General features: G+C 41.7%; 1 protein-coding gene and 1 long non-coding RNA gene across 2 annotated transcripts in view; one reads left to right on the top strand and one right to left on the bottom strand.

The window, feature by feature from the left end:
* IBTK (inhibitor of Bruton tyrosine kinase) overlaps positions 1 to 15289 on the bottom strand; it is a 49540-nt gene extending 34251 nt beyond the window's left edge. Inside the window, exons 1-7 of the mRNA XM_079970385.1 lie at positions 15078 to 15289; positions 8180 to 8848; positions 5732 to 5828; positions 5088 to 5212; positions 4455 to 4565; positions 3272 to 3442; positions 1726 to 1843 (exon numbers count right to left, since the gene is read on the bottom strand). Of these exons, the coding sequence (XP_079826511.1) occupies positions 1726 to 1843; positions 3272 to 3442; positions 4455 to 4565; positions 5088 to 5212; positions 5732 to 5828; positions 8180 to 8503 (946 nt within the window). The 5' untranslated portion in view covers positions 8504 to 8848; positions 15078 to 15289. The remainder of the gene's footprint in view (positions 1 to 1725; positions 1844 to 3271; positions 3443 to 4454; positions 4566 to 5087; positions 5213 to 5731; positions 5829 to 8179; positions 8849 to 15077) is intronic.
* Positions 15290 to 15615: 326 nt separating this feature from the next.
* LOC307212984 lies at positions 15616 to 16611 on the top strand. The gene is made up of 2 exons (XR_013837326.1): positions 15616 to 16246; positions 16345 to 16611. It is a non-coding gene; the product is annotated as an uncharacterized lncRNA (long non-coding RNA).
* The last annotated feature ends 1670 nt before the right edge of the window (positions 16612 to 18281 follow it).

Here is an 18281-nt window from a genome sequence, read left to right as displayed (position 1 = left end):
TTTTTTGCCCCTATATGCATCACCTTAAACTTCTTTGCACTGAAGTAATTTACCGTTTTACCTCCTATACACTCAGCCTTGAGGTGCTTTTGGAGTTCTTTACAATCCCTTTGTTTTAACAACCCTGAACAGTTTCGTATTGTCAGGAAACCTAGCCACCTGACTGCTCACCCTTAACTCTAGATCATTTATGAAGCAAGTTAAAAGGCACAGCTCCAATTCCAGTCCTTGGGGAACTTGACTTTCGACATCCTTCCACTTACAAGAGCTGTCCATTTATTCCTTCTCTCTGCTTCTTGTTACTTAATCAGTTCCCAATCCTCAAAAGGACCTCACCTCTTTCTCTATGACTACTATGCTCACTCAGGAGTATTTGGTGAGTTCAGATGCCAAAGCCAATTTAGAACATTTCACTCTATGATAGCACTCTATGTCCTCACACCAATATTTTCCCATTGTGCATAAAAAAAATACACTGTGTAATTTTTGTTGTAAAACAAATTATGGCCTCTGCGTGTATGCATTTTAAAAAAGAATTTCAGTATCGGCAGTAGAGACAGAGAGAATAAAGAGAGCTAGCAAGTTGCCACAGGGTGGAACAAAGAGTGTTGTCCAATCTTTTTCTAGTTTGAGCTTTTAACAGCATCATTTAGACCAAGGGGAGGTAGGGTCTGGATTCAGTTCAGCAAGCCACAGGCAGTGCCTCTACCCCCACAGCTTTGGTTTCATTCTGGGTGATAAATCACTCTGTTCTGCAGAGAATGATCTCTAGAGAACACAGAGAGCATTTTATCTCCTGTTTTTGAGATAAAAGATCTCTCTGGCTGATCTGAGAAAGCAGTCAATCTTTTCTCTGAGTGCTAATCACCACAGCACTGAAATCAGAGATAAAGCTCTTCACTTGGCTCTCTGAGAGTACATTGCAGGATTTCCCCTCCACCACCACTCAGGGCTGGAATGGTGAGGGGCAGAAATGCCAGGATTATGCAAGTGTGCGTGCATGTTTGTGTGAGAGTGTTTGACTTAACCATTCCGCTTTAAGGCATTTTTTTAAACTTCTGTGTTTTATCAGTAAAACTGACAGTCAAGGATTTACTAGTCAGAAAACCAACCATGCAAAGTATACAAAATCACAGGCTCAATAAAGCCAATTATTACAATATAAGCTAGCATAACAGGTTTAACAGACAGGACAACATCCAGATATTTTGCTAACTATTCTGAATTCTAATAAATTAAGAGACTTTGTCTCAAATTTTGAGATAGCCATGTGAGCTGATAATAATCACTTTCCCCTTAAGATGTCCTTTGGTTTTTCTGAAGGAATAAAACTTAAGTTCACATCATTTGCCCTCTAAAATGTTTAGCACCAAAGGACACGAAAAAAGACTTAGGTGGTTCACTGTAACAGAGGATGCATTTGCTAAGTTCACTTATTCTTGTTGAATAATGTAAATGTATCAACAAATAACAGTGGGTTTTTCATATGAGTGCTGTATATTGAGGTCTGAATCCCTAGTACCCAAAATACACTTAACTTTACAGTCAATATATGAACTCCTAAATAGTCACTGGTGCAAAATAAAGGTTGGTTTGACAGAGGGATCTAATCTTAGTAAAGCAACAAGGAGATTTTAAGCTGCTTCTTAAAGGAATGGCAATGTTTTATTTAAAATAATCTTCTTCCCCCTGCCATCACCTTAGATGTAAAACTCCCTCTCTCACCTAGTTGTCCACCATTCAGCCCTATTGTGTATACCGCTTCTTTGGTCCATAGAACAGTATGGAACCTGCCTGCAGCCACACCAATCACTGTTCTGCCTTTAAGATTTTTTGCTTGAACCTATATGAAAAATCCAAACATACACATGTGTTAGTTTTTATTATAAAGTATTTACTACTGTGCTCTAACTATTGACAGAAGAGACAGCAATATTTTTTAAAAAAAATAAAGGAATAAAAGCAATGTAACAATACAGACTACAGTTAAAAACACAACATAATCAGTGCCAAAATACTTAAAACCACAATGGCCGGCATCATAAGCCATTCAACACCAAGAGGAACAAAATGCTTTTCAGCGTGTGCCAAAACTGTAACAGAGTCAGCACATGTTTTATTTCTAGAGGAAAGGTATTCCAGAGCATGGCATCAACACAGAAAAGGCCATGACAACAAGGAGGGCCTCCACTGATGATGATCTCAGTGGCAGAGCAGGTCCTTAGCTGTTCAGAGCCCTGAATGTTAATACCCAAACTTTAAACCTGGTCCAGTAGCAAACTGACAAGTAGTGGAGACTCTCCACCACCTTCTCAGTGAAACTCACTCAGCAATGTCTTTTTTGAGTTTCAGGTGTGACATAAAAATGGTTCTCTCCTACCTGGCTTTTAACAGTTTCCAATGGCCTTCAAAGCGCTTAAGTTGTTACAGCCAGTTTTCATAGGTGCTTTGCCACAGCGTTGCAAGCACCAATTGTTTAATGTTTTGTTTTAGGCGCCTGATCTGCTCACTTTTAACAATGAAATCAAAAGCACACAGAGGTTTGTTTGGCAACTAGAATAGGACAGTGCAGTAAAAATACTAAGTGTGTACCCTATAGCCTTGAAGACACTTTAAAACTGTGTTAGTTTGAACTGTTGCCCCCGCCCCAAGAGCTTGAGATCGATAATACAATCATTAGTTGGGTAACTTTTTCATGATACAGTAAATTTTTATTCTCACTCTCTTTGGAAATTCCACCTGCAGTTTCAGTTAAGCTTAGGAAGAGGTCCACTGCTCACTTTCATTGATGCAGTCCAACAGAAAAAGGTAGAAATAAACCACAGCAAGGGATCAGCTAGTTGGCCACTTCTTGGCTGAGACCAGGGGTAACCAACTTGGTGTGCTCCAAGTGTTGTTGGACTACTACTTCCATCATCCCCAGCCAGCATGGGTGGTGGTGAAGGATGATAGGAATTGTAATCCAGAAACATTCAGGCTGCTCCTAGTTTAGACCGCCATGCAATGCTGCCAAGTACTGTTGAAAAATGCACATTCCTTATTTAAAGGATTGTGTAGGCTACGAATAAGTCACTGCCATGGAGTTGTCCTGGTGATTAATCGTCTGCTGTTTCTCTTAAGCAATCTCAATTTTTTTTTCCAGCAACAGCAATAGATAGCATGTATCACGCAGCAGCATTGACCAGCACGTACACATGGGAACATGTGCACACATCCACCCCTAATTTACAGGAATGCCAAAACTATCCAATTACTAAAAAGACCATTTTACCTGTCTGGGAACATTACAGTTAGGGGGAGGAGGAAGAACACCCAGCTGATGAAAAGTATTCAGGCCAAATGTATACACACATCCATCTTCTGTTAAAACAAGTGTATGATCTTTCGCTGCTGCCACCTGAGAACACTGGTGACCCATCAAGCTTTCCACAAGTCTGGGAATCTAAGAGAGATTAAGAAAATATTGCACCTGTGTTTCAGACATGCCTCCCTCAGTCAAGACCTACATCAACTTTGTCAGAAACAAAGCAAAACCATTTCGTAAAATATATTAGGTGACACACACAAACGTCTCTAATAAAAAGATCCAGAGGCTTTACTATTTATATGCACTAGAATTCTCCAGGCTTAAAAAACTATTTCCATTTTCTATTTATACACTTCAGCTGGCCATTATAGCCGTTCAAAATTTGTGGTCCCCACTAATCATGCTTCACACCCATGCTTCACACCCAACCACATGGTTCAACTGATGACAAGAGTTTGAATCCACTTAAAATCAAAGCCACTTAGGCTGGATCTAGACACATCAAAGAAGTGTTTCAGTTAAACACGTTGTTAATTGAAACAGGGAAAACAGGAAGAGAAAAATGGGACTCCACAGCACCATCTGGTGACAAAATGTTATATCGCATATACAAGGTATATAAACCGCTTTTTCTTTAACAATCTACACATATAAATCACTTTTTTTTTACCAATCTAGCTGAGTCCTAAGTCACTCATGGTTAAACTCAAAACCAACACAACCCCCTTAACCAAGGGATCAGGAGAATTTAGTTTATTTCTTGTGAAATTAAAACAATATGTTATCCTCGAGCATTGTTCCCATTTAGTTTAAATATGGCATAATTTAGAGGGTACTCAGTTGAAAATGCATAAGCAATATGATTTTCAGCAACACAGAACTCTGCAGAAGATCTGCACATGGAACAATTTGCATAGACAATGATGCTTTTAGCTCTCTTGTTAAAGCAGCAGCTGCATACTGCACTAAAGTAGCAGCTACTTCTGACAGTGTGTCAAAAGGAGTTTTTGAAGCACTGCAGGGGAGTTACTTAAAATAAATAAAAGAATTAAAACCCTGTGTATGTACAAAAGATGGCTCAGTGGGCCAAATACAATATTTGAAACCAGTTTTCTTTTTCATAACCTAATAATTTGTTTTAAAATACCAAGCAAGTCTGTTCATCACCATGACCCAAGCGTCCTCCTTGACCATGTCCGCATGTGTATACTTGTCCTTTTTGGGAAAGAAACACTGAGTGAAACTTACAGAGCACCACCTAAAGGAGAGAGAGGAAAAGGTCCTTAACAATGTTACTTGAGCTGCATCATGAATTAACATTACTTATTATCATCACCATGAAGTAATATATAATGAACTAACAAAAGGAGCAGAGAAAATTCCAATAACTAAACCAGATTTTCTTCAGAAAAGGAAAAGGAAATGCTGAAAGGCGTGTACTTACGCTAACAAACCAACTGATTAGAGTAGAGAAGATGCTGAGGCTGCTTGCCTTACCACCCACACCAGCTATGGAGATTTAATTCCAGGTGTATTGAGAGAGGGTGGAAGAACAGAAGCAGGGAATGGGCTGTTTCTGCTTTGTAAGTCACAGAAAAAGAGGGGAAGAGGATGGAGGACAGAAGTGAAGCAAAGACACATGGTCAACTGGGATTCTAAGGTCTAAGACCTGGGACAAAGCCCTATATTTGCTTTGAAATAAATGCTTTGAGGGGGGAGGGGCTTGAGGGAGTTTACCATGCTAGTCCGGCATGTTTTGTTGTGTATATATATTAATTACCTGTTTAATATAAACGCCATTCCTAGGAAAGAGATCCACCAGCTCAGGATGATGTTTACTCTGTTGACCACCATGTCCCAAAGTAAAATTTATATTGTTTCCCCAGGTGTAGACATCTGTGGGATCTAACACAAAATCATGACTTCCATTTGAATCCTCATTCACATATGCACATGATGAATTATTTTGTGTACTTCTACTTTCTGTTGAATGGATTCTTTCCAGATATCCTGCAAAACTAGGCAAAAGACCTAGAAAACTCAAGACTATCAGTTTTTTTATTACAACAAAATTACATACCAGAGCATTTACATAAAATAACATAATCCCAACCTTCTCAAGATATATATGGAAGAGAACTAAGTCACTGAACATAGCTTAAGTACCAACAGGCATGCATGTACACACACAATTTCAATAAATGTAGGTTCAACCTGCTGTTTTAAGGTACGATTTAGGCCCCTATGGATTCAGAGGAGAGGCAAACCCAGCATCCAACACCTAACATTGCACTGCACTTCATAAAACATACATTTTCTAAAATATAGCTTTTTTTCTGCATGTTCAAAATATATTTATTTCTTCATGTTCAAATCTGTACAGTAAGTATCAGTAAGCATAATGATCCTCTTATGCTGACATACCTGTATTCTTAAAAATGACATGGGCTGGTCTGTCCTTCATTACAAGATCCAAAGCAGACAAGCCTTCTTTATCCTGCATATACAAGTTGACACCATGCTGAGAGCAAAGGGAGGAGAGGAAGAGGAGAGGAAGTGAAAACTGATAATCTGGTTTCTTTTCTTATTTCATCCATCTTCTAATCTAAATTAGCTCATTCATATTATTATAGGTGTCTGAAACCTCCAATAGACTCATAAACTGAAGCACGATCCTGCCAAGACACAGGTATTATTGGTGAACAGCTTTATGTTTTGGTTGGGGGATGAGGGGCTCCCTCCAAAGATCAGATTCATAGTCTGACGATGGAAGGGCGCTCCTTCTACCAGCTGAGGACCTCTAGATATACCCCCCAGTTCTCCTTAGATGGGTCTAATGTGTTATATGCTGTGAGCTGCCTTTGAAGACAGCTGATAGGCTAACTTTATGTAGGCACTGGGCACATATCTTCTTGTGCTTAAAGGGGTCCACTGACACATGATCTGTGTAATTTTTTCTCAAACTTGGGTCCCCAGATGTGGTTGGACTACAACATCCATCATCCCTAGCTAGCAGGACTAGTAGACAGGGACGATGGGAGTTGTAGTCCAACAACAGCTGAGGAGGCAACTGATCTATGAGAAAGATCCTGTGAGAGGCAAGCTCAGCTGAATGATCTGCTCCTCTGACAGGGCCTTCTACCATCGAGTGCTCTATGGGAAGGAGCGTGATAATTATGTGTTTATATTTTTATTGCATTGCATTAATGTATTTTCTTATTTGTAAGCTGCCTTGGAATTACAGTGGTACCTCAGGTTAAGTACTTACCGTATTTTTCGCCCCATAGGACGCACCTAGTTTTTTTTGGGGGGGGGGAATAAAGAAAAAAAATTATTTCCCCCCCAGGGCTCCCGAGCTTCCCCCGACCCCAGCCCCCAGAACAGGCTGCTGCCTGCAAGCCTTGCGAGCACGGCGGAACCTCCCGACGGGCACGCAAGGCTTGCGCACATCTGCCCGAAGCACGGGGCGTCCTCCGGAGAGCACCCCGTGCTTCGGGATGCAGGCTGCCGCCCCAAGCCTCGTGCGCCCAGTGGGACCTCCCACCGGGCGCGGGAGGCTTGCAGACACCTTCCCGAAGCACGGGGCATCCTCCGGAGGGCGCCCCATGCTGCAGGCTGCTGCCTGCAAGCCTTGTGAGCCTGCGGGAACTCCCCCGGGCTTGCAAGGTTTGTGGATAGCTTCCTGAAGCCTGGAGAGCGAGAGGGGTCGGTACGCACCGATGCCTCTCGCTCTCCAGGCTTCAGCGAAAGCCTGCATTCGCCCCATAGGACGCACACACATTTCCCCTTCATTTTTGGAGGGGGAAAAGTGCATCCTATAGGGCGGAAAATACGGTAATTCATTCTGGAGATCCGTACTTAACCTGAAACTATTCTTAACCTGAAGCACCACTTTAGCTAATGGGGTCTCCTGCAGCTGCCGTGCCACCGGAGCACGATTTCTGTTCTCATCCTGAAGCAAAGTACTTAACCCGAGGGAATATTTCTGGGTTAGCGGAGTCTGTAACCTGAAGCGTATGTAACCTGAGGTACCACTGTATTTGGATAGCTAGGTAGCTCAGTTGGTTAGAGCATGTATCGTGAAAAGAAGGATATAAATAATTGTAACAAAAAAGGAAGCAAGAACAATTCAAATAGTGGCTAGTTACATTTAAAACCCTACACCACCCTTGCCCAACCTGGTGCTCTTCAGATACATTGTACTACAATTCCCATCCATCCCAGGAGGCACAACTGTGTTGTGAACTGCAGTCCAAAACATTTGGAGGAGACCAGTTTAGAGAAGACTAACAATGAGAACCTAGAACTGTTCTTCAGTTGAAAACAACTTCAAATGGATCAAAAAGAAAACAATGAGACAAACAGACAAAAACCTAGAGCAAACCTGAAGCCATCTGTAGTTCACCTTGCCTCCACCTTGCCTACAATGGCAGGGAATTATTTGTTTTGACATCAGACTCAAACATTATACAGAAGACTTCCTGTTAAGATTTCCCCCCTACATTTTATTCAACAGAACAATCTAGTTTGATTTTATTTGAACAAACCATGACAACCTGATAAAAAGATATGTGCAACTGAAAGAATGACCACATGGGATTTGGCAGAAGTGGGCGGTATTCCATCAGCGCAAGGATTTTCACTTGTGGTTACTTTCCTTGCTTCTCCCCACATGCCCTCCCCAGGAGAGAAAGAACGTTCTGTTGCACAAGAATAAATGCTTGCACTAACATAAAGTTCACCTGAGCACTACACTGGGGTCCATCCAACTGCTTATATACAGTACAGTCTGATTAGGCTCAGCGCTTGGTTCCTAAAGTCATGAGGCCAAATGCATATTCATAACGGCACTAAGAATTGCAAAATACCAACCTTCAGTAGCGACCACGCACAGTCTATATGACCATAGAAAATGCCACGGTGCAAAGCTGTCCATCCCGACTCCTTGTCTTTTGCCAACAAATCCACTCCATTTGTTTCTATCAGCCAGTCTAGCACCCCTTTCTTACCACAGGAAGAGGCAAGATGAAGGGCATTCCTGCCAAAGATATCCTTGCTTGTTGCAGCATTGTAGCAGTGAGAAGTGAGGAAGGCCTTGATTTGGCCTTCACTCCCTTGAGTTATGACAGAAACGATATCCAAAGCATGCTGCAGTGATCGACACTTCAAAGTACAGTCAGGCATCAAAGAACTCATCTTACGCTTTACTGCACTACTCCACTGTACAAGAGAAACCCCTGTAAAACACACACAAGGGAACTCTGCTTTGTGCCCCTTCTTCACAAGAAAATCATGATTTTCAGGTACAGTCTTTACTCAGTTGCAGAAAGCTGCCATGGGAATTATTGTGCTGTTAAGGCTTGGCACTTAAAAAAATAAATATTTTCATCAATATAAATTCAAGAGTTCATTTCTTTATCTACAAAATACCGTATTATAGTCAAGGAAGAAAAATTTCCAAAAGGCAATAAAGGTGTGAGGAGGGGGATTCCCCCTCCACACTGGCTAGTTCTTTCAGATATCCATAATTGCAAGGGAGATCTGCAAGAAGAGAAATGGGAGAAAAATGAGATTAGGAAAGGTTCTGAATATCAGCAACTGTGTTTCAATGATTTATTAATTGATTGATTGGTTATTTTTTCCTGGCCTCCCTCTTAAAGGAGATGAGGGCAGCAAACAATGGATAAAACAAACACAAAACAACATCTTAAACAATTTCAATACAGATGCAAATTTATGTGAAATTTATGTGGAATTTATGTGAAACTCCACTCCGCCCCCATCCCTCACTGACAAAGAGAATACTATGCTAATTGTGCTAGAGCAAACAGACAATTTATATTATATGTGCATGCCACCCAGACATCACATTGACATTTTACTTTCAACTATGCCAGATACAGGAGGAAGCACAAAACATTTGGATAGAAAATTGAAACTCTGAACTGGATTTCTAAGACCAGAAAGATGTGCCTTCTGTGTTCTGCAGACACTTCATTTTTTACTATTACACCTACCCCTACCCCCCATCTCTTTGAGAACCTTCACCCTTCAAGCATTTTCTTGCACCACCCTAGCAATAACTAAATCATACAGACACACAAGCTATGCCTGCTTCTTCTTCGTGAGCCCTCTCCCGATGATGCAAAGTTACAATATTTGGGGATTCTTAATTGAAAAAAGAAGCAAATAAGGAGGGGCATGATAGAAAGGCAAAGATGATGCACAGTGTGGAGAAAACAGATAGGGAGTTTTTTCTTCCTCTCTCATTATTAGAATTCAAGGATATCCAATGAAGCTGAATGTTGAGTTATTTAGGGCAGACAAAACAAAGTACCAAGGAAGTCAGACCACTGGTCCATCAGCGGCTCTCCAGGGTTTCAGACAGAGGTCTCTCTCAGCCCTACTTAGGGATGCTGAGGACTGAACCTGGGACCTTCTGTATGCAAAGCAGATGCTCTAATACTGAGCTATGGCTCTTCCTTCAAGTACTTCTTCACACAGTGCTTAGCTAAACACCCACAAGATATAGTCATGGACACCAACGTGGACGGATTTAGAACAGACAAATTCAGAATGGCTACTAGCCATGATGGCTGTGTTCTGCCCCCACTGTTGGAGGCAGTATCCCTCTGAATACCAGTTTTCATGTAGAAGAAACAAAATTTCAAATGCTGAATTAAAACTGAGTGACCAAAACTGCAAAGCAATCAAGAGGCTATTGCCAGACATGTAACAGAAATAGACTCTAACTAGGGACTTTTCTTACTTGCTCATTACCAGCAGTTGTGGCTTGGTGCCTGATGCAACTCATCATCATATTTGTTTCAAGTTTTATACGGTCTCTGACTTGCCCTGCCTCATATTTCACACACTTGTGTCCATTTTTAAATATGACACCAGCATGTAAACACACACACACACACACACACACACACACACACACACACAGAGAGAGAGAGAGAGAGAGAGAGAGAGAGAGAGAGAGAACCCATATGGGATTTCATGCAATTGGTGTTCTATTTAAACTAAGGTGCCTATGCACATGTAGACACCTACAAACAGGTTTAAATGTGACACTAAGTACATAAACCTCACGCAGGTAATGTTTTCTTTATGCTTCTTTATATGCCTGGCCTCATGTTTAATCAGGCAAAAAGGACTTGGGCTACAACCTGTTCTTTTTAATTTTTGAAGTGATATGTGTGCTTACTGATTGCATTTCACAAGAACCTGCCTTCACTACTTTTTAATGTTATAGTGTACTTGCAAATGAAGCTGCTCTGTGCATCTGTCTGTGAGACACCTGTACCCCCACACCCTGTTAGCCACTACACTAGCCAGCTCTCAAATTATGTAGGCATGTTGTTGGCATCCATCTGTCTTGAGAGACAATGGAAGAGCACACCAACGGGGGTAAATTCAAACTGCTGGAGAGTTACAGTGCCTACTGCTGCTGTAGAGACCAATATGGGAGAGAGATGTTTTATTGCAGCTGGAGCAAATGAAGGTGTCCAGTTTCACTGTTACAGATGCACCATGGCATTTTTTTTCTCTGCTCTTCTCCCTGTGGTCATGTAGGCTTATATGTATTTATTTATAAAATTATAAACCACTTGATTTTAAAAATCCATGGGCAATGTAGAAATAACATTATATATATGCATGGCTAACAAAAATTTTGGTAATTTTCACTACAAACTCTCAAACTTCATAGTTAGTATTGATCTAGAAATATTTCACCCCTTCAACTATGATATTTTCAAAGAACCACTGAGTGTTATCATCCTATTAGAGGAAAAGGGCAGAATATCAAATATTGGTTATATAACCATCAAATACTTGAAGTAGAACCAAACTATCAAATGCCAAAGACAGCCTGTCAATTTGCAATGAATTATATTGTATATTAATAATTCACACACACTCTGTAACATCTGCAGCACTAAGATTTATAATGGCAAGCATATTTTATCACTTATTTCAATGGCTGTCAAGTTAAAACTTAAATGCCTCCCTTTCAAAACTATACTTCTCAATTCGGGAGGGCAGTTTGAAGGGACAAAACATACAGCTAATGTATTGTAACTGCCAAACTCCACAATCCAAAAGTGGGTTAGCAGCACTTACTTAACTTGTTGACAGTAAAGGGCACAGAGGGAACAAACTGGAAGGCAGGACAACATTAGTCAGAGTACTATTTAGGAACTTGCTATAAAAAAGTAAACTGCTGACATCATGAAGCATTTTTGACTCAGCAGTTCTCTCTTATCTGTTGCTTCACAGGTTGTGTAATAGTGATAGACAAATTCAACATGTAAATGTTGGCTCACATATCTGTTTCACTGTAAGCCAGCCTGCATTCCTTGCCAATGAAGTGGGCAATAGGTTATTATTTAACAGTAATATATCCACTTGTCATGGAAATGAGCACAAAATTAAATCTCTAGGTAAGACACATCAAAAAGAAATCTTAATACAAAGCAGAATTCAAGGGATCATGAACATTAAAACGAAAATGACTATCCAAGCAGATCAGCTCATGGGGGGGAAATGCAAGAAAGCTGAATTCCAGCATTTACTGGAAAGTTACGATTCATCTCAAATATGATCAACACCAGATGCTTCAAAAGGTAGGAAAGTGTGCATCTAATAATTTAACAAAATACAGGTAATCTCCAACATTGACAGAAGATGTATAACTGAAGCCATACTATTCATGTTCAGAAAAGCCTGTCGTAATTGGTGCACCAACTGAAGCTGGACATAGGCACTCTTAGCCATTAAAGTCACTTGGGACACAAATGTCAATAATGTTCTAGGAACAACCTGCAAACTACAAACCTGCTCCTCCAAGGGGAGGTAATATGGTAATAGGAAAAAAAACAGGAGTGGCCAGTCATGCAAGAAAGACTAGAATCATTTATTTGTTCTAATGTCAAACAACAGTATGCTATGTACCAGCCCCACAGTCCTTTCCACCCATTAAAGGAGAGAACCCAATTTAAAGTGCCAACAACCATGCAACACAACAATATAAGCAGGCATTGGCACAGCCTCTACCCTCCCCCCCTGCCCCCACAACACCCAGATGTCCACAAACAACAGTAAGGGTACAGTGAGGAGACTGTGAACAAAGAAGTATCTGATCAAACCCCAGGCCATTGAGGATCCCAGGAAGTCAAAAAGCAATACCAAATAGCTTCTATCAATGAAAGCTCTTGTCCTATAGAAGAAGCACTCTGGAGGAAGAGATATGGTTCACTAGTAAAACACATGTTTGCATACAAAAGGTACCAGGTTTAATCCCTGGCATCTCCAGGTAGGACCGAGAGAGGCTGCCATTTGAAAACCTGTAAAGTTGCTGCCCGTCAGTGTAGGCAATTCTGAGCTAGAAAGACCTACGGTTTCACTCAGTATAGGGCAGCATCCTATGTTTCCTTAAGGCTGAATTCTCAGTAGTTATTAGTGCACTTGCTTATATGGCTTATGTTATGCTTCCTTCAGATTGCTTGCTCAGTTGAGTTGCCAACTTGGAAGAAGTAGAATCTTGGATTGGACATGCTTACAATATTAAATTCTCTACTCCTTTCTTCTCATGCTTTTAGGCTTTTGACTAGGGAATAATCAAGTAGCTAAGGTTTTGCCTTTAGTCCTTTGAATATTCAAGTTCAATAAAAAGGAGACTTCCAAAAATCAGCACGATGTCTTCATTCCCAAGGAGTTATTTTTAAATCACTGCTCTGAAACCACCACTACAGCTGAGATTCTGCTCTCAAGATATTCTGAATTACAATTCTCATCATTTCTACTGGCTAAACTGGCAGGAACTGAGAGATGGAGTGCACAAGGTTTGGGGGAAGGCCATTGTAAGGAGCAGTTGAAAATGGCTCAAGAGGAATTAAGACAAGGTGTGCAGAGGGATACAGAAAAATGCTGGTTTGTTGTCTCCAAATTTGCATTTAATCACTACCACCCCATCACAACTTGGGCAAGGTGCTAGATAAGGTGGTAGTGGGATAGCTTCATGCATGCTTAGAAGAAACAGTGTATCTAGACCCGTGGTTTCCAACGTGGGGCACACACTCCACAGGGGGGCAATTTGATTTTTAAGGGGGACAATTTGAGAATGAGTTATTAACAGTTAATGGCCTTTTAGGTTTCCTCCACGTGAATAGGAGTTAACTTTTTGAATTATATGTCATGGGGGGGAATCAGGATTTTAGAGATGCTTAGGTGAGGCATGGCCAAAAAAAGGTTGGGAACCACTGAACTAGACCCATTTAAATCTGCATTCAGTCCTGGTTTTGCAATCAAAACTGCCTTGGTCATCGGGTTAATGGCATTTGTTAGGGAAGAGGACAACCCTATTGATATCAATAACCAGCTCTAGATGCAGTTCCACTCCCCCTGGAAGAGCAGGTTTGTAGTTTGCAGGTCGCTTCTAGAACCATTATGGACATTATTATTATGAACATTTGTGTCCCAAGTGACTTTAATGGCTAAGAGTGCTTATGTCCAGCTTCAGTTGGTGCACCAATTACAACAGGCTTTTCTGAACAGGGATAGTATGGCTTCAGGTATCCATTCTCTGTCAACTTCCAGAATAGACCATTGTAATGTACTTGATGTGGACCTACTGCAGGATGCTGCAGTCAATGTATTGATGTGAGCAGCAAGTTGGACATGTATAACTTTTATTCTTCAACTGATTGCGGGTCTAATTCAAGGTCCAATTCCATAAAAGTCAATTAATGCAATATTGAAACAACAAAAAATAAAACAAAACAATGAGATGTCGTAATTCATTAACAGACTTGGGGCATCTTGTGAACATTTCAAAGCTGATGTACACAATCAAGATTTAGAGGTCTGAACTCTGCCTATACAACCAAGAACATTAGATTCCTTTTGCTCACTGTATTGTCAGTACTTTTCTTTCTAAGCTGTACATTCCATTAAACAGAGATGACCTGCTCTGCGAGTGTGTTTGCAATAAATTATCCCACAATCAAAGTAAGGAGGGCAAGGCGTTCCTGACCTAGACAGTGTAAACATTGAAGGGGAAGGTGTCCTCAGCATTATCTGTCAGAAATAAACCGTCATGCAAAACGGCCCTCAGCATGTTGCCCTTGGAACCAATGAAAGCAACACTACTCAATGGAGTTTTGCAGCGGAGTTCAATTTACAAATCCTATTAGCAAAATGTTAAGGAACCACAGGGTACAGTAGGGTCCCCTGAAAGTCAATCCTGCAAACTAGGTGTGGAAGCATCCAGAAAATGTATTTCCATATACAATTTCTTTTTTGGGGGGGGTGGAGGGGGTAGAGAGACAGAGACAGAGACGAGGGACTCTTTCCCCCTATATAAATATACAGGTGCCCAGCTTCAGTTTTCCTTAAGTGTGTGTGTGTCCCACCCCACAGATTGCCATCTTTTATTTTTCTGGCAGAGCTTCTGCAGTCTGGGGGGGGGGGGGGGGACAACTGCATGGCGAGGAGAAATGCAATCGGTGCAGCTCTTCCGTTCAACGCCTGCCCATCCTGGGACCGTCTGCACCTGTTGAATTCCTACCTGCCATATGCAGCTGCCAGAAGCCCCCAGGCCACTGCCTGGGCGAGGGTCGGAGGTGGGGGGGATGGGAGGCTGGGGGACGAGGTCGGGACGTTATTTCATGCCTGCCTTCCCTCCCGCCGCCGCCCTCTCCCCCCCCCCCCACTTCCCCCAGCAGAGTCTTCCCCCCCCCCCACGCAGCACCTCCCCCCTCACCAGTCGCTAGATGAATGGGCTGGGACGGTCGCAAGAGGACACGCGCTGGGAGCCGCGCAAGCTCATCCTCAGTGTCTCCGAAGGGCTCTGGGCCGAGCCAGGGCGACTGACGGCGGAGGGGAGAGAGCGGAGCCCAAGGCAGCCAGGGAAAGAATCGGCCACGGCTGCAAAACCCTCACAGAAGGAGACGGAACAGGGCAGGTTGAGGACAGCGGAGCAAAGGAGCGCGCGATTGGGCGAAGCGCTGAGTATCGAGAGCGCCTATTGGCCGGCGGGAGCCAACGCTCCGGCTTCTGCCTCGGGAGCCAGAAGCTGTAAGGGGCTGACGCGCAATAGGCCTTCTCCGGGCAGGAGGGAGGGCGAAGAGTCCCCCAGGAGGGGAAAGGGCTTAAGCGACGGCTTCCCTCGCCGAGTCGCCGCCGCCGCCGCCGCAACCGGTCGGGTTGCAAGCGAAGCGTGCGGCGGCGGCTGTTTCCCCCGAAGCCAAGCCCCTTTAAATAGCTTTAAACTGCCCCGGGCGAAGCAGCAGTTCGGAGCGTGTTTGCTCAGCTGCGAGGTCTGACAAAAGGGGACTTGCTCTTCAGGCTTGGGCTCCAGTGAACCACTTTCGCCGTTTGCTTCGGAGCCGCCCCTTCTTGTTTCAATAGGTGTCGCCTCAGGAAAACTGCACCGCGACCCCTCCTGTCTTATGTCCCTTCAGGAGTAAAACACACACACACACACACACACACACACACACACACACACACACCCCGGGTTCAGATCAAGGTGCAGACAGAGGATTGCAAACTTCCACTGGCTCGAAGGAAACCAGGAAGGCCAACCTTAGGAGCTATAAAACCCTCTGCTAATTTTCACCGGACTTCTTTGGTGACCTTCTTGGGGGGAGAACATGACTCATGCAAAATGCGGGATGCATTTGTAGAAGGAAATCGTTGGTGGCACACAGCGGCCACACCCTCAAGCATTTGGTGTTGAGCCCCTGCAAGAGCTTTTGAAAAGGCTGACGAGAAAATTAGTAGATGGGGAGTGCTTCTGAGGTCAGAATTAGCACCGGGGTGTAGAAGAACAGACTGCGGAAATAGATCTGAAAAATGAAGCATCTGTGTATAGCATTGCATCAGAGGCGCTTTTCCGATGGCTTTAAAAGGCCCGTTTCAGCTATTTCTGTAATCTTTGTTCAAGGTTTAAAAAAGATATAGTACAATAGATATTAAGCCATGGCGAAAACCACTGGGGTGGTAATTATTTTTGTTTTTATATACAGAAAGACATGAACAGAGCAACTCGGTTCATGCCATAGATCACATTACTGGCAAACCGGAGAGCATTTTAGGTTAATGCACAACTGTGGAAGAATCCCTCAGGTCCTCATTCCTTGATAACTTTGCAGGCGAATGTGTGAACGGATTTCTCTTACTCAGCTTATCTTTTCAGCAGTGCCAATTGCTGTGATATCAAAATCAAAGCTATAGTGCCACACTTGGATCAGTCCCATGTATATCACTTCCTTCAATAAAGCCTGTTAATTTTGGCCAATGCTGTTGATTAAAGCTAAATCAATCTAGATTGGTTTATGTAAATAGGAAAACAAGACATCAAACCTGCCCTTTTCTAAGTAAATAAATACTCTTCATTTTGCTGTTCAAATTTCATACCTCTCAATGAAGATATCTGCCACACCTGCATATATGATCATTCACCCTCCAGCATTTTTATTATTTTTAATTTCTAATTCCCTGTCATTTTTTGGATCAGAAGAGGCCCAGCCTCCGGCCAAGAAATCCCACTGTTGTTTATGTTAAAAAATGGGGCTAATCAGAGTTTTCAAGGCCAATAAGGTAAGGAAGGATCTTCATAGATGCTCAAGCAATTGGTAAGGGACAATTTATTTTTTTGCCACTAGATGTCACTATTGAGATATAGGTCCTCAAATTCACAATTGATGAAACACACCAGTGTGTTTGGAATTGTTAAAAATGCTTATTAAAAGTACTGTACCTGTTTTCCACTTTTTGGTGCATAACTAAAGTTAGATGCTATAGCAAAAAAAAAAAAACCAGTGAAATACAGTAATAAATTTATGAACACATTTAATTTGCCATTCCAGCATATATTGAAAAAAGTGGCCTTTCCTGTTAGCACCATACTCATCCTAACGTTGCAATGTTTGCTACTTAACCACTTCTCTGCAACCATACTTGCTGAGCTAGCTTGAAAGGATGAAAGCATCTCAATTTCCCCTGTCACAAAATATTAGAGATTGAGGGTTGGGTAATGTGATATATCCACACAAGAGAAGCATTAGCTTGAGAAAAGGTCTCCTGAATCCTACACAATAGATTAATAACTGCACAAATATTACATGAAGACAACCTGAGTTCCCTTCAGTTGTGCAATTCTTTATCTCCTTGATAAAGATGTCAGATATCAAGGAGATAAAGAATTACACAACTGAAGGCAACCCTGTATCAAGAGGTTTGTAATGCTCTATGTTTTCAATATGCTATAAGCTGCCCAGTGGGCGGGGTATAAAGAAAATCATTATCATCTTAACAGGAATATGGAGAGGTCTGGGAGAGTGGGAATTACTTTTGTTAATTCAGGGATCCAATTAACACTAGTGCATACTATATCAATATCTGGCCAATGTAACAACAATGGGTAATTGGCCCAGTGAGATGGAATGAATTATGACCAGCAATAAAAACCACAGACTCAGAATTGTAACTGAAATGAATCAGTCATTTTACTGGTGTAAAATGCTTTGAGACAATAATGATATTAGCATCCTCGCTGATGACTTTCAAGTATTGCTCGGATATCTTTTTATGCTGACAGACCAATGCAGTTGTCCAAACTTTCTTGATCAGTCGGTCATTTTAATTATTATTTTAATTTGTTGTAGTCTATATGTTTTATTGTATATACTGTTATATACTGCCTTGATATTTTATTTAAGTTGGCAGCAAGCAAATATTAGAATAGATAAATATGACATCTGCATGAAATAAAGCAACTTAAAACAATGTAGTAGAAAATAATATATGTATGGTTTAATAATAAGAGTAAATCATGGTAATGTCATTAGTTTAAAAATTGCAATTGTATTAACAAAGCAATCAAAGTCACTAACATTGTTAAAATAGTCTCCTAACGCCCTTCAGCCCATCTAGTTGTGAAATAGAAGTTATAAATTCACAA

Source organism: Podarcis cretensis, assembly GCF_951804945.1.
Source record: "Podarcis cretensis genome assembly, chromosome: 3".
Classification (NCBI taxonomy): domain Eukaryota; kingdom Metazoa; phylum Chordata; class Lepidosauria; order Squamata; family Lacertidae; genus Podarcis; species Podarcis cretensis.
The sequence above is the reverse complement of the archived record's forward strand: the minus strand, read 5'-3'. Positions and strand labels throughout refer to the sequence as shown.